Raw genomic sequence first — 16983 nt, forward strand, 5'->3', positions numbered from 1 at the left:
TTTACATAATATGACTTTATAATAGATTCCCCCCCCCCATCTTTCTTAGAGAGCATTATAATTTAGATCCAGCAAAGCTTTTGTATTTAGTTGGTAGCGACCTCTTCTGCCGTTTGATGATATAGTCTTTGGTTAAATTTATTTGGAGATGGAGGTACAGTCTACTTCTGTGAGCAAATGCCTGTTGTATTTAAACAACAGAAAATACTTTCAGGAGAGCAGTCTTAACCAAAGAAGTGAAAGATAAATATTAGAGTTAAAAGTTGATGTGTTGATGGCATAGATGATTAAGTATTTGTATAAGGAGATAAGCTAAAAGGGGAGATCTGCCTGTCAGGTTTTTTTTCACCTGTAGTCTTTAGTTACAGGATTTCTCAGGAGAATGATCCTACTTTTTCAGTGGTTTAGGCTGGTATGTATGCAGCAGGAGACTGTTCTGCATTTGTTATTTATAAAATGACCCATTGCTTCCTAAAAGCAGTTAATCCAGTCTTACTACTGAAATATTTCTTCCATTGTTTAGCCTAGATTTCCTTTGATTTAATTCCACCGTCCTGGCCCTATTTGTGATTTTTACCTCTGCTCCCATTGAAATGATCTCAAATGGCCTCACTATGTGACAGTAAACTTTACTGTATGTCTCTTAATGACGTGTGTGAAATTAGTAGTAGGTACAGACCGTGTAGGTACAGATGACACTGAAGAAAAGACATGTATAATATGAACAGTGAGCCAAGTCTGCTTCCAGAAGGACAGATGTTCTGTCTCACTGGCCCCAAACTAAGTACAGTGTATGTGGCCCGTTTGTAGAACATCTCTGCCCAGTTTTTGCTGCATGTCATTACAAGGTTCTGGAATTTCACTTTACTGCTTAGAACCCAGACCTTAAATCTGTAGGGAATTTCCAAACGTTTTATTCATTGTGTAATCTGCCTTTTTTGGAGGTGGGAGGAGGGTGCTTGCCTTCAATACGTATAGTACACAGTAAAGTTGTTGGATAGGTACCTTCCAAACTGCAGGCTGTGACAAATCTTTATGCATTTTTATACAAAGCTCTGTTTTTCCATGCTAGTTTTCTGTACATTGCTGTGTGGTAGACTGCATATGATTCTGTGAGCATTATTAATGGATGTTTTGATTGTAGATGTGAAACTAAGGGTCAGTGTTTCAGTATTTTTGAGATATGCTGCAGGAGGCATACTGAATCCCAAAAGAACAGTTACAGCTACAGCCAACACTTGCAAAATTCTGTTGTTTCCAAATAGGATTCACAATTGTGTGAAAATCTTGAAGCGTTCACTTATGAAATGAGAAAACGTCAGATAAGGTTCTTGGTTATCAAACATTTCCCCAGATGCAAGATGGCCATAATAAAACCTTTTTTTTTTTTTTTTTTTTTTTTTTTTTGAGTGAAGTCCATTAGGCTCTAATGAGAAGAACTATGTAAGAACTCAGTATTGTGTTGCTAAGCCTCTAATTGATTGAAGCTAGCCTGCAGGCCGTTGGATCTGATTTGTTAAAGAGCTCACAGTGGTCTACCTGAGGCTGGGTTTCAAGCAACCATAAGGTAGATCTGAAGACATTCTAATGCTTATTTTAAGAACTGTGGCTTCTCATTATTACGTACCTGAAAATACAAGCTTAGTGAGATTTGAACCCCATTTGAATTAGAAATTTAGCACACAACTGGAGAGATTAATTTTGTATTTTCTGATTCTGATTGGGCTCTGAATTTCTTTATTGTTTCTCACAGCCTCACTCAGTTCCATTTAGTTAAGGAATGACTCCTGGAGAATCTTCTGATATCTTCATAGCTATCAAGGAGCTCTGGACTGCCTCAGAAATTAAAAGGGAAATTGGGTGGTAAGGTGATGGAGTTGCACACATTAACATTCCTGGGAGAAATCAAAAGTGCTGCAGAAACTGTAGTTCCCATCCCCTCAAGATGTTGTTTGCCAAGAGTCCATATGCAGAAACTTGTGATACTGCTTTTTGTGCTGAATCTGGTAATAGTTGTGTTGTCTCCTTCTGTCTATAATGTCCCATCCTACATCTTCTCATGCTAGAAGTTTAAACAGTTACTGAATGAGATAAGAGGAGGTTATTGGAGTAATCTTATTTATTGAATAATAAAGTACTAAAGTCTATGGTGAGGTCATGAACAAGGCAGAGCTGTACTTGGACATTTATTGGATCAGGCTGTAAAATCTTGCTACCCTGTGACAAGTTCATTAGTGTTTGTGTATGTTGCTTCCCTCTATTGGATCAGATGAGTCCTAGACCATTTTCTGCTAGTAGGGAAGGAGATTCATGAGCTGGATAATTGGATGTTTGGCAGAAAAAAAGCCCCAGCCTTCACTCCTGTTTGCCAGGTGCGACTATGTTTTTCTCGCAGTTTATGAATGTAGAAGGCACTTTTACCAGCTTATTTTCTGTCTAATAGTAGACAGAATAATAGTAGTGTTTTTTTCCTAAAGAAAAAACAGCTTGAAAAGAGAATATGGTTTTGATTCTATTCAGGTTCTTGATTATTATAACGGAAAATATTGCCAACTGTACAAGTCCTAATGAAACTCTTTGTCCAGCCTTACATCCAGTATGATGACTTACTGAGTTTTCAAAAGACATCTGAAAGATGATCTTCAGAGAAGGCGGCTTTAGGAGAATGCACACAGAGCAGTATTCTATCAGCTCCTTTCCAGGAATATTTGTTGGAAATGAAATTTGAATTGCAAATCGTGAGGATTCAACACCTGGACTAGATTATGTTTGTTATAGAAGTAGGTTAAATACATATCCTTTTTTAATCTTAAGAAACAGCAGAACGTGGCCATAATGACAGTGCAAATGAATTATGCCTGAGATGTTCAAAGGAGCCTGTACACAGTATTAAATTGAAGTTGGGCCTCTACACTTAATTTAAATTTGTGGTCTAAAATCCTAAAAGCAACCAAAGTGTTAAGGGAGCCAAAGAGTGTCTCTTGTAATGGATTTGAAACCCCACAATCCTTCCAAAGCATCTCTTCTTTCTTCTGTGCTTGGAATTGATAATCTATGCTTTCTGTGCATCACTGTTCTCCCTGTCACTGAAGATCACTTTAGTATTTGTGTCCTGCTTTATCTCTAGTTTTGAAGTCTCTGATGATTAAATTCTGACTCTCCTGAAAGCTTTACACAAAATGGATGTTCAGAAGTAGTACAGAGTGATAGAGCACTTGCACAGTGTTATAAGGAGGGAGCTGTGTTATGATTAATAGTTCTGATTTCCATCTGCAGAAGTTAATTACTAGATTGCCCTCCTCTTTGCAGCTTTTGCTGCATGGGAATATGTGCTCTTCTCCCACATGGGAATATGTGCTCTTCTCCCGATGTTGCAAATAATTAGCTCTAGTTTTCTGAGTGTTTGTGTACAGGTGTTTGGTATTTTCTAGTGATATGAACACAACAAAATTTTACCCCTTTCCAGTTTCCCAGAGTAGATTAGAAGTAAAAATAGAATACAAATCAAAGCACCTGTAGTATATATGTACCCTCCCCTGTTACAGCTGTTTGGGGCTGGAAAATGTAGTTGTTATTAGCATTGTTAAACCTATACTCTGTATCTGTTTTGTGTCTGACAGATTTTCATTTGCCATGATTTGGCTTTCAGATTGTTCCAAATGGAATTTAAATTCTGTAGCAGAAATGTACATATCTACCTCATTAAAGATACAAGTAGTGGAAAATAAATGTGCAGAAAAGTGGCTGGAATAAGACTAGTGGATAAAAGCTTTGCTTCTGATTAGGTTAGTTAATATCCTCATTCCTCTTCACTAGCAAATGCTTCGTGATATATAAATTGCTACCTTTTTGCCTCATGATAAGGTAACAAAATATATTCATTTAATTATTTCCGGTCCTACTCTCTTCTTCTCCTCCTTCCTTTGGTTAGCATTTGTATCTGGTTCTATTAAGCACCCTCAGGAGAAAGCTGAATGTTTACCACTGAGTTGTAAAAGCAGAACACAGGTTGCCACTTCCTTTCTACCTCCTGCAGAATAAACTATGCTTTAAGAGATTGATCAGTATAGCAGTGAACTGCTAGTACAGAACTAAAGCAGCTTGGTTAAAGGTCAGAGTATTATCAGTATTATAGGTCTCTTGAATGCAAATGGTATCAGAACCCATAATCTGTTTATACTCTTTAATGTGACTCATTAATTCCCACTGCAGTAAAAGCTTAATCTTCCCTACAGTGATCACTTCCTGCCTGCCCTTGTGCTGGAGACCTAAAAGACTGACAAGAAAATCTTTCTCTTCTCCCTATTCCTTCTCTGAGGCTTTTTTTTTTTTTTTTTTTTTGCCTTCATTGTGCAGTGGGAAGCTTGTAGTTTTGAAGTAGTTTGAGCCAAGCTGGTGGATGAAATTTAGATCCTTCCTAATTAGTTAGTTCCCTTTACTCTTCTTTTAATACAAGTTTCCCACTTTCACTTCCTAATTAGATGTAGATATTCCTTGGGAAGCAGGAAGCTTCTGCGTGCTGTATTTCTGTGCAAATTTCAGATAGATCTGGGAAATAACTATCAACAAGTAAAGATGATGAAACTTATATTCATCTAGAGTTGCCAAAAATTTCAGAATGGATTAAAAATAAGTCTTTCTCCTGCAGATTTTCTTATAGAAAGTACTGCAATTTTAGTTTTGTGAAGTAAATGCTGAAGTTGCATAGTGTAGTTAATAGAAACCTGGAATAAATATTCTTGGGATTAAATAACTCTCCTTATTTATATAAGAAATATCCACTTACATCATTCAGCAAAAATGCAGGGCTCTCATACAGTATATATAATTGCTGTAAGGGAGAAAAGCTGACAAATGTTAAGTATTCCCTTTATGTGGGATGATTGTGTTTTAGGTATGAGTGCATCAGGCTGTCCAAAAGATGTTCCGGTGTCCCCCCACCCTTTTTTTTTCTCTTGATTGCTTTCCCACTGCTCCTCCTTATTTATTTATTTATTGTTGTTGTTGTTTGCCAGAGAACACTTTCTGATGCCAGTTTGTTCTGTGCATGCCCTGTCCTTAGGGAAAAAGAATGCTGTATCACGCCCTAAGGTGTAGGCTTACCCTCTTGATCTATAGTACTGAAACAGACTTCTTTCTTTTTGCTTTGGATGTGAAGTAACTTGCCTGGGCGTGCAAGTTATCTCAGATGGAATTGCGCTGTGAATGAAGTTGCATTCTTTAAAATGAACAGCACGTTTTAGTGAACTGCGGTAGAGTTTAATAGCAAATCCCAAGTCTCAGATGTTAACACTGTAAAGTATTTTTCTCCTATTTGATAACATATCTTGATCTTTTAATGTATTGATCTGCTTCCTGATGAAACTGTTCAGGTTGAACTGATGACTAAAGTTTTTTACATTTCATCCACTGTGTTAGTGTATTTGTTCTGCAAGGATAATGGAGCTTGTCTCTTTGCCAGTGGATGCTGTTTGGTAACTTCTGACCAAAAAAAAAAAAGCATGTCTTTTGGGGTTAAACTTTACATGATGCAGTGATACAAAAATGACTAAAAGATTGGTAATAGGATAACTTTTTGTCTCAAAGAGATATCTCTCCAGCTACTAGGGCTTAGGGGCCTAGGGGCCATTGCAACAAGCCTCCGGTGAAGACCTGTACAGGTAGGACTGAGTGAAGAAAGAGCATCTTTGCATGAAGCCAGAAGACATTTAGAAATCAGCTGAGCTGCAATACTCTATTTTTCTGGTCAAAAAGTGAAACTAAAGAGTATGAATGTAACATGTCTCAAGACAATAAAATGTTTGGTGAGCCACATTCTTTTCTAATGTAAAGTATTACAACTCCATTGCTCATCTGATATGATGCCAGTTTATACCAGCATGAACATCTGTGCTATTAAGTCTTCCTCTCTCTGATGGACATGCTCTTTGGTGTATAGTGATTCACAGTGACTGAACTTCCTGCAAAGGAAATGATCTCTCAAACAAGCTCTAAAGCCAAGAGGTGATATAGCTTGGCAAAATAACTGCCAAGCAGTTAAGTTTTCTGAAAAAGAAATGGACAGATTTTGACTCAATATTAAATAGTTTCATCCCTTCTATCAGTTGTGGCTTCCTGGATTAATCTCAAGGTTAAACATCTAACACAGATGTACCACAAAAATGGGGCTTTGTGGCTAGTGGATATAAAATTATGGTTAGGAGAAGTTGCCTAAATCATTGAAGCAGCCATATAACTTGCCTGCTCTGAGACATTGCCTGTCCTCTGTAGAAGTACTCATGCCAGAGGGTGTATTGGAGTACAGAAATTCTTCAGAAATGCAGTTTAATGCTGTTTTGGCTTTTTCAGTAGACACTTCCAGTATGTCCACTGTTGATTTAACTCCTGAGGTACCATTTAACCTGTGGTTTTGGTTCTCTTCCAAAACTCTCAAAAAAATTCTTGGGTCTTTCTCTTTTCTTACTCATTGTAAATCTGGAGCCAGTGCACTGAACACAAATTGATAGAACAAATGAATATTTATCTATCTTAGTATAACTACTTCACTTCTTTCCCACATTCATTCAGCCTTTCTTGATGTAACATATTTTGTCATGCCCAGAAACCTTCTGAAGGTGCTTATTGAGCAGGATGGGAAAGTTAGACAAGGAAATCTATTTTCTAAAACCAAAGCTAGATGTGAGATGGAACTCTGGGAGAGAGGATAGAAAAAGTCTAGAGGAGACCAGGGGATAAGGGCACAGAATGATATGTTAAGGCCTTTTCTCAGCTATGTTTTATCTCAGCTTATTTACTATCTTCAGCAAAAACTTTGCATAAATGCAAAAAATAAACAATGTATGGGAATAGCAGTCCCAGCAAATGTAATGATGTAATGGTTTAGTCTTAAAATGCTGTTCACTCTATCTGAAAACTGCTTTACTGTTACAGCATTCATATGTTTTAATGGCATTTCTACTGGATAAGGTGATGCTGTTAGAAAAGACTGATTAACTGTTGTCTGTTAACTTGAGATTCTTTGCTATTCCTTCAAAAGCTATTTATAAAAATTATTTCTCCTAGTATTTTAATCTCAGTGAGAGCCTGAGTGTGATGGGGTTATTAATACTCACGATGTATATCTTATACAATGTCATTTCTACTTCAAATGATAACTTCAGTTCAGAGAATAATTCAGGTATGAGAGGACCTCAGGCAGTTGGCCTAGTTTAACTTTCTGGTCAAAGCAGGATCAACACTGAGCTCAGTCCAGGCTTTCCCTTCAGATGAAGAATCTGACTCTTGGTAATGCACAATGAATGTTGAGTTTCAGCAGCTGTATTTGCTGGTATCTTCTGGTCACTGATGTGCATGAATATTTAAGTGGCATGTGCAGTGCCTTTTTTTCTGTCTATGAGGGGTTTTCTGTTTCTTTTATCCTTCCCACAGTGCTGTTTCTTTGTGAGTAAAAACTAGCACAATTCATTTGCTGAAGTTACCTATACTTTTAACATGTTTTGTTTTAGTTGCACATAGGAACTCTTTCAGCGAGGCCTAGGTGCTATAAGACTGTCTTACTGCTAAGACAGTTATGTTTAAGCTATAGGATTTTAGAGACAGTATGTAGATACAGACAGAGAGAACTGAACCTTTTTAAAGAAGGAGAACAATGTATGCAAGATACATGATTGTGTGGAGAATGTGTATTAACTGGAAGCAAACATGGTTTAAAATTATCTTTCACTTTTATATGTATAAATGTGTGGACTTGCAGTTGAAACACAAAATATTGGAAAAATAAATTAGGCATAAAAATATCGACTTAAATATCAGAAATTACTTTACTCTTACGCTGTTCTTACACTGAAAGGCAGACACAGTTCTCTTTTTTTCCCTTGCATGACTGTCCAGTGTCTTTCAATTCTAGAGTGCTCTGAAAATTTTGAGAGTGAGTTGAGTATGAGAAGGAGAGTAACTTGGTGTTGATATTTTCTGTTTATCTGTGCTGTAAGATGTGTATAGAGATTGGCTTCTGGACACAAGTAGACTGTTGCAAGGATTTCTCTTGTCCTTGGTGTTAAAACAGCCACTGAAACCGTAGTAATATCTACAAAGAGTTACAGACTTGATATACCCGAAAGAGTGCTTTGGCACTGCTGCTCGTTATTCAATCCTCTAACAGAAGGTTTGCAGGCAACTTACAACAAATGGGGAGTGGTGAAGAAACAATTAAGAGGAGACAACTTCCTAAAGACAATGAGTGAGGAACCTCAGACAAGGAGAGATACAACTTCAGTCTGGCAGATACTGTAACAGGGACATCTCTTTAGCTATTTTTGCTACAAAGGTTTTAGCCCCGTTCCCCTCCCCCCCCGTGTTTCCACTTCCTTTAAATTAATAGTAATGCCTCATTGCCCTCTCTCTCTCTCTCTCTCTCTCTCTCTTAAAATAATGTCAGACTGGATCTGTGCTTTCACAACAAAACATGTTAGGACAACATTTCAGAGCTCAACTTATAATTACAAACTGAAGGAGACTCCCATAGATTCAAACAGTTACCAGCATAAGATCCCAGGTTTCTGCCTTGTCTGATTGCTGTTTTGAAGTGAGCCTTTGACCTCCTTTTTCAGAAGAAGGTATCCATCTGCAAGTTTTGGAAAGGTGAGTTTTGATGCAGCCACCAGAGAAAGAGATAGGTAGAAAAAGGAAAGAAGGATGCCAGACAGTAATGAAAAGGTACAAGCATGTAAGAGGAGAAACAAAGATGTGAAAGTTAAGAAACAACTAAATGAACAAGTCAGCATCATCAAGTCAGCGAGTAGCCCTCAAAGCTGTCTTTTGGTAGTATAGCTGATACTTTCAATTACTCTGGAAAGTTATTGAGTTGGAAATATATATACTGCTGAACTTGGCAAGAGCAAAAGCATATTATTCTATGATTATAGAAAGTACCGAGGTGAGGGGGGGGGGAAGAGAGGGAGGGAGGAGTCAGTGCCTCCCCAGACAGGGAGTTATCTGGGTATGACAGCTGCTGAAGTCAGTCTGTTCAACTAGCTATCTTGCTGTGGTAAATCTTATATAATAAACAGTTAACACAAATTCCATTATTAAAAGTGTTGTCTTCCCCAGGTTTGCAGCGTGAAGGAAATCTTGGGAAGATATTCTGTGCACTTGTAACTATTTCGCTACTGAGAAGGGCCATCATATCCATTCCACCAAGACTGAACTCAGTGGTAATTCTTTCTCCACATTGATACTAGAACTTTTATTCTTCAATATGTGCAATATATGTCAGCAGGACTAAACCAGGACAGTCTCCTGAATGAGGGATTCCAGAGAAGACACCTTCTATGGTTTCAGATAATTCTATTACTGGGACTGAATCTTTCACCTGATACATATTCTGAAATACTCTGTTTGACTTGGAGCACACACTCTTGCAAGGCCTCTCTGAAAGCCTGAGATGGCACTGACCTCTCCAAACTCCACAGTAGGGGATTTGGCTCAAAGAGAAGAACTAATGATCCATAGTGAAAACTGTTGTCATTTTCTCTCTTCAAACATCGCCACAGTAGGTAAGTGAAAGGTTATGATTCTTTTTTAGCTTGCTACACTGGAACAGGTTGCCCAGAGAGGCTGTGGAGTCTGCTTCTCTGGAGACATTCAAAACTCACCTGGATGCAATCCTATCTAACATGCTCTAGGTGACCCTGCTTGAGCAGAGGGGTTGGACTAGATGATCTCCAGAGGTCCCTTCCAACCTTACCCATTCTGTGATTCCGTGAATTAACTGTGACATTGGAACATCTTTAGTGGATAGCAGTTTGGTGGCTTGTAGCTCTCCTGTAATTAATTACTGAAGATTGGAAATAATATAGGTAAAAGTGAAACTGATGAGACAAACACAGATGAGAGAAAATAAGGAATGAAAGGCTTTACATTTTCATAGCTATTGAGAAATAAGCACTGGAATTCAAAAGGAATGTACATCACTTTTCTATGCAAGACACAAAGACAGAAGATGGCCAAAAAGAAGTACTATTTCAAAAGCAGGAATGTAGGTAGGAATTAGATCTGTCATCTGTAAGTGGTATAAGTCACTATCCTAATTCAACGTTAAGATGAATATTTAGAATAGGTTGCGCATAGAAAAGGAGAAAACTAAACCAACCAGATTATGATGATATGTGCCAAGCACCTGTAAACTTGTCAACTCCTCTTTAAAAAGACAGTAAGGTATGCTGAAGCTTTTTGAGGGAGAAAAAATATTATAATTCTCAAAGCAATTAATGTCAATAAGAAAAAAATGGTGATAGTCCTATAACTTTGTTTAGAGTGTAGTATTATCCTTTTGTGTGGATGATGCTAGTGCAGTTGCCTATCAGCTGTCTTAGACTATCAGCCAGGCTCCTTATTCAGCAGCAGCAAGTGCTCTTAACTGTTTTCTTCTTTAATCTTTAACAAATATATTCCAAAGGGAACAATGAATGCTGGAAAAATGGGGAGGAATAGTTGCAGTAGAATGCAGCAGCTATGAGGGCCATAAGAACAAGGAGAACTCATGCAGTTTCTGAAAGCAAAACATTTTAAGTATTTTTAAATGAGAACTGGTATTATTGGGTGTGACTGTCAAAATATGTAGAATGTTAACTGAAAATGATAGCAACTTTTGTCCACTGAGTTTTTCAAGTACTCCTTGACAATCCTTTAAAGATGGAATAGCAGTGATTTATACTGCCTCAGGTTGTGGCTCTTTGCCATGAAGTTATCTGAGTTGAGCTGCAAGAAGCAGGGCTCAAAAAACAGATGTTGCTGGTTTTTTTTTCAGTGGTGACAACTTGTTCAAAGGAAAATGAACTTTTATGTTAGGAAGCTTTTGAGATTACAGATATAATTTTGTGCATCAGGTGTTTACTGAAATGGAGACTGGGTAGGAGGAAGGCATTTGTGTAACTATGATGCCTGATCACAGATGAACTTTTGCCGTAAGAAAGGATTTGAAGGAGGAAGAGGTGGCTTGTTGCATTAAAAAAAACAATCGATTTAGCCCAAGATTTTGGTGAGGACTTCATAAACTCAACCCAGGAGTCATTCAGTTGAAACTGATGACTAATGGTAAATTTATCGCTGTGTGTATTCCTGCCTGCTAGCTGCAGTCTCAAGCAGACAGCACTTCATGTTTTGGCTCTGCTTGCAGGTATTCCATGTTTGATCATCATCTAAATGTACTTCATGAGTTCACTGTGTATAGTAAGTACTTAAATATTATATGTCTATTATTAATTTAATGTATTTAAGTGGGATACTTGTCTACAAGCAAGTTATTCCAGTGATGGCTTTTTTTTATTTATTTTTTTAAATAACCAGAAAGCATATTCTTACTTGACAGGTGGTCTAAAGGAAATGGACAAATTTTAAATTTCTTGCATGCAGCAAATGCAGTTTTGTTATTATGGGAAGACTTGGATATGGATTTTTTTCCAATGTTGTTGTAGGATTTTTTTAGACAATTTTTTCAAAACTTGGTTGAACTTTAACGGTTAGAATCCTTTTTGCTTCAGTGCAGCTTAGCCACATGCACAAGCGCTTGACTAAATGAAGTTTACATTATATTTCTTGATTGATAGGTAAAGAAGGAAGCACATGCCAAAGTACTCTGCCAAACTGCAACCTTTCCTAAGAGGTGGTGTTAGTTGATTAATCTTTCAAAAAATACCAAAGGCCTGGAGGGGGATCTTTGCTGATCCATTGTCCTCCCTTGCCTTTGTGCTATTCCTGAGCTCTGCTGTCCTCATCTCTGCAGGCTGTTGGATTAACATCTTGTGGTTCCTAATCATATGAAGATTTTAATATAAAGTTAGTAAAGTTACAAAGCTTACCCCAATCCTCCTCTTACAGTGTGTCAGTAGAAAAAGAAAGTATTTACATAAGCAGGTATTCCCTTCCTTTCATCTGCAGATCACACCAGCAATGACCTTTTTTTTTTCTTTTTTTTTCCCTAACTCTTTCTCATAAATTGGCTTGCAAGGAACTTTTAAAAAGAGAATTGCAGAAATTTAGGGGTGTATTAAATGTATTAAATCATCCATGTTTTTTTTTGGCAGCACAGAAATAAGATGATCTGTTCTAGTTACTGCTATATTATATGAACTACTTTTTAGGAGAATACAATTCATCCTACAAATATAAAGTATTTTGATGCCTCAAGAACAGTCCTTTATATACTTCTGTACATAAAGTTCTGTCAAGTATGTGTAAAGAGGACAGAGTGCAAAGAGATGGCGGAAATAGCTGAAGGAAGAAAATAGTGTCTTCATTGTGTCTATGCAGCACTTTCAGCATTCCACTGCAAGTGGGACTGGTCCCAAACAAAAGCTGGTCTTCTGCAAAGAAATTCCTTTGCAGCTCTGTTCACAACACCCATTTGAGTTCTTATCTTATCTCTGTAATTAACTCTTTATGTTACTCCAATTGACTGCTGAGTAATGCTTCTTTTCTCTTCCTTTATTTCACCTTCATGTTGTAATAATTGCAGTGATCTATGTAGAAGAGATAGTATTGCTGGCTGTTGCCTTGATTTACTAGCCTGTTCTTTCAAATGTGATATTTCAGCTTTCTCATTTGAGTGAATATACCTGCAAGAAAATTTGGGGAAAAAAGGACCTAGGCAGTAAGATCTGCAAATCGTTTAAAACCATGCAGTTAAATGCTCATCAATTGATGGTTTGTTCCCTTAGTATCACAGCTACTTATAATTGACTTAACTACGATACTTTTTAATGTCTGAGGGCTGAAACTCTTATCATTCATTTGTGGTTTTCTGATTTGTTTAATCAGCTGAGAACAGTTTTTAAATTTGTTGCTTCTTTTGGAAACAGCTCTATTTTCTATGTAGGTTGTGTATGGATGAGGAGTAAGATTTATCTGTTGCTATATAAAAAGTAAATCTGGATGGAGTGCTGCAATTAACTTTTACATATTTTTGCTCTATAGTAGTGATTCAACCTTATTATGGCAGCATTAGTAAAGTCCAAAGTCAAGGAGGTATATGACAAATTTAATAATCCTGTATTTTTGAAATATATTCTGGCATGTCCAGACTCACTTTTGCCCTGTAACCTGAAGAAAGTCCTGTGTGCAGACATGTAGAATCATATTTGCTTAGGTATACTGTATATCAGATTAGCTGGGAGAAGTACGTAAGATGGCCTTTGACATATGAATCTAACGTGCTGCATGTCCTCATGAGCAGTGCTCCTGGCATGGAAACTTCTAGCATCGAAGTCTAGATGAAGAATCTAGATGAAGAACAGATACACAAGTAAGATTATACTGGCATGAACTGTCTGGAAGTAACATTAATTAAAGCTAGATCATTGTGAAACTGCCTGTCTGGAATATAAGATGGGAACTGATGTTATGACTCTGCTAGTTTTTGCAAGCATTAACAGGTGAGCAAAAAAATGATGATGGTTTGGATTTTTTGTTGTTGTTGCTGCAGTTTGTTGAATAAAATCTGAAAAGACGCATTATTTCAACACAAGTGTTTCAGCTTAAACACAGAAGACTCCTTAATTTTTTTCTACTGTGTAGACAGTGAATACTACAAAATTCTGACACTGAATCCTGAAGTTTTAACTTACTCTCAACTTAAAGAATTATGTTTTCAGTACCATTTTTTTTTCTCTGTGAATGGAGACCAAGACTATAGTATAATGAATGCTGCAGACTGTTTTGGCCATTTGTTCTCCTTTTTGCTGGCACAAAGTAGAGTGCAGTAGAGTAGAGTAGAGTGCAGAGGCAGAAATGAACAACTGGTGCTTGCGGAAAGCACTGTTGTTTCCCTGTTGGCAATGTTTGCTTACACCAGTTTAAAGTGATCATGAATCTGTGGATGTCTGGAGTAAAGACTTTGATCTAAAGGTATAATATTAGTCTGGTCAGCAGATCCAGGTTCTAGTTCTGATTCTGTCACTGATTTCTTGTTTGACACAACTGTTTCTGGCAACGTCACTTCCTGCTTCTGTTGTCCATCTGTTTGATTATACAGCAGACAAGTCCCAGTTACGTTTGGGTCACTCTGTTACCAGTGCTGAAATACAAACAATAATAATGCTTGTCCTAAACAATTCAGAGACGAAATAAGTATGATAAGATCTCTCAGTGACATCTGAGAGGACTGATGTCAGCTGCTTGAACTGTGCTGCAAAATACAATCTGTAGACCTTCCAAAAGTCTGAACACTAGAAGTCTTGGTTAGCTGGAAATGTTGAGTTAGATCGGAATAAGTTCAGTAGGATACTTATTCAGTAATCTATTCCCTCTTTCACCAAAGAAAAAGTAAAAATGAAACCAAGCTACCTCATGATAAACAATTTTAGAGTTTTTTTTTTTTTTACTTTTTAAAAATATATATACATATGGCATGTCTTTTATGATAAAGGTCTGTTTAAATGAAGCATCTGTTGTATAAGACAAAAATTGTTTTCGCAGTATGATTATGTATCCTAGGTAACACACAGTTCCATTTAGAGATGCCTAATCTAAATCTACGAGTGGGTGATATGCTAAAAATAGGAGGGAAAAGGTGCTATTAATTTTGTCAAGTTGATGTTTTAAAACACTGGAAAAAGACTCAGAGCAAAGCTTGGAGAAATGCTGATTGACCTGCATGTCTGTGAAGTGGGGATGGCAATTGGCAATTTCCAAATTCTGCTACTTGCTTCTTGCAATATTCTGAATGAGTTGGATTCTTTCTCTGTGCCTCTCTTTCTACAACAGTAAAACTGAAGTTGATAGCAGAGTGTGTAGTATCTAATATACATGCATGCCCCAGTTAATAGTTACGTATGTTTCCTGGTCTGGATAAAGAATGCCCCTGCTGTCCCTCTTGCACTAACATTTCACCTAGAGAATTTGTGTAATGTAAGTTCTGTGCCCTGGACACAAGAAGATTATTTCCTTTTTAAGTAAGAACAACTTTTGGAGGGGCAGAATTTGCTTTAGAATATTTAAATTGAAAAAAGGATATAAATGAAAGGCTGTGAAGTGTAGTGGATTTAGTGTAGTGAATGAATCTCTTTCTTGAGGAGACTGGGTGAGTGACACATTGATAGTATTAATTTCATTTGCAAAAGGGGAGATGTGAAAATTCAGATGTTCGTAAGTGCTAGAGAGGGACCTAAACTGCAACTAGTGTATCTTCAGTCTAGCACATTTTGTATACCCCAGTACTCTGAACCCTAAGACTTGGAACAACAGAGTTAACTAGATGAAGATGGATTTTTTATTTTATTTTATTTTATTTTTTTGCTTTATTGTTAGAGCCCATTTTTGTCTAGAAGTGCTCTGAGGTTAGGTTTTAACACTTCTTAATGCAGATTCAGAATGCTACTGGCAATCTTTAGACAGAGTTTTTTAAAACAAATTTTGTTCTATTTGTAGGCATATACATGCAAAAAGCAAAGTATTTAGATGGATGTTTTGTGTGAGAGATCACAAACTGTTGTATTTTTATCTCAGCTCTGTCTGGAAAGGATCCACAAAATAAAAACAATGACACTGAATCAATTTTCCATTTGTAATACATGACATTTTATATTGACAATATTTTAAAATATTACACGAGCACAAAGTCTTAGCAAAATCATTAGAGGAAATTTAGTCCAAGTTGTTTTATCACCCATAAAGATGTGACTAAATTATAAGAAACTATGCCATTTATATAATGTAGTGTGTGTAGTTAAGGAGAAAGTGTCTTTTATTCCTTCATGATGAAATAACTTGTGATTACAGGAGATAATATTTGACTGTAACTTAGCACTAGAGGGCAGAGATGCTCTTCATTTGTTCCATGCATTCATTGTATTACATACATCTTCCATACATACATTACATACATCTGACAAAGATTTGCAAACCATATATGATGGAAGATAACAGGAGGACATTTAGCTCGTTATGCAGTCCCTGCTTTCCCTCCCCTATCTCCACCTGTCAAAAAAGGCTGAGTGTCTGATGCATAAGAGGCTCCAGTTTACAAAAAGCTTGGGACTGAACCACTTGATCTCAGACAGATTTTCATTTCTGTAACTGAAAATTCATTAAGCCTTCACTTTAAAGTTTGAAAAAGATCGTAATACATGGCAAACTTGATGGGTAAAATCTTCATGGCAAGCTAAAATTTGACTCTGAAATTCTATTTGTTTGGGGATGCTATTGGCTATTATGTATTACCCTAGGACAATTTAAAACACTCTGTGGAATCTGTGAGCAAGTTGTACTGCTGTCACAGAAATAGTTTTAGAGAGGAGAGTAAACACCTCTTTATTTCAGACTTAAGAATGCAATATCTGAGTAATACACTTCCAGTAGCATAGTATTGTGTGATCCAAGCAGAACTGTTAATGGATTATTTTATGTTGCTTGTGGAAGAAGTGGCATTGTTTTGTTGAAGTAAAGCCTGAGGCATGGTACATTTTTGATAAGTCTCTGCTAAGGGCTTTTATGGTCGATCATGGAATAGAAGCTGCCTAATCTGATTCCCACCTTCTTTGTGTCTTTTCCCACACCCACGATACTTCCCTCCTCAACAATTTCCCCTTCTTCCCCTCCCTCCTTTGTATATGTGTTGCTGCATGTAAAAGTTGTTTTGGAGTGTGTGGTGGGAAATGGTACATTTCAAGCAGAATAAATACTACTCTGTTTATGTATACATTCCAGAGCATATTACAAGACTATTGCTAATTTGGTAACAGTCTTCTTGGTTTGTGTGCGCCACTATTGCCATCTACTGGATGAAAGCACAACTGGTCAGCTGGCATCGTGAGCCCAAAGCTTCTAACTGAAAGGGAGGGGAGAGAAGACTTATCAACAGCAGAATCTATATCTTATTTCCATGATTACTAAACTGTTAATGCAAACAGTAGTGTGACATGCATGATGCATATACATGGTTTTTGTACCATATATGTGTTTTGGAACTTGACCAGTGCTATGCCAGCT

General features: G+C 37.1%; 1 protein-coding gene across 1 annotated transcript in view; it reads left to right on the forward strand.

Moving 5' to 3' along the window:
* Window positions 1-9442: 9442 nt before the first annotated feature.
* Window positions 9443-16983, forward strand: part of PLCH2 (phospholipase C eta 2) — a 95414-nt gene continuing 87873 nt past the window's right edge. The window contains 1 exon segment of the mRNA XM_062593243.1: window positions 9443-9554. Coding sequence (XP_062449227.1) covers window positions 9443-9554 — 112 coding nt within the window.

This window comes from Rhea pennata, chromosome 22 (genome assembly GCF_028389875.1).
Source record: "Rhea pennata isolate bPtePen1 chromosome 22, bPtePen1.pri, whole genome shotgun sequence".
NCBI classification, from domain to species: Eukaryota; Metazoa; Chordata; class Aves; order Rheiformes; family Rheidae; genus Rhea; species Rhea pennata.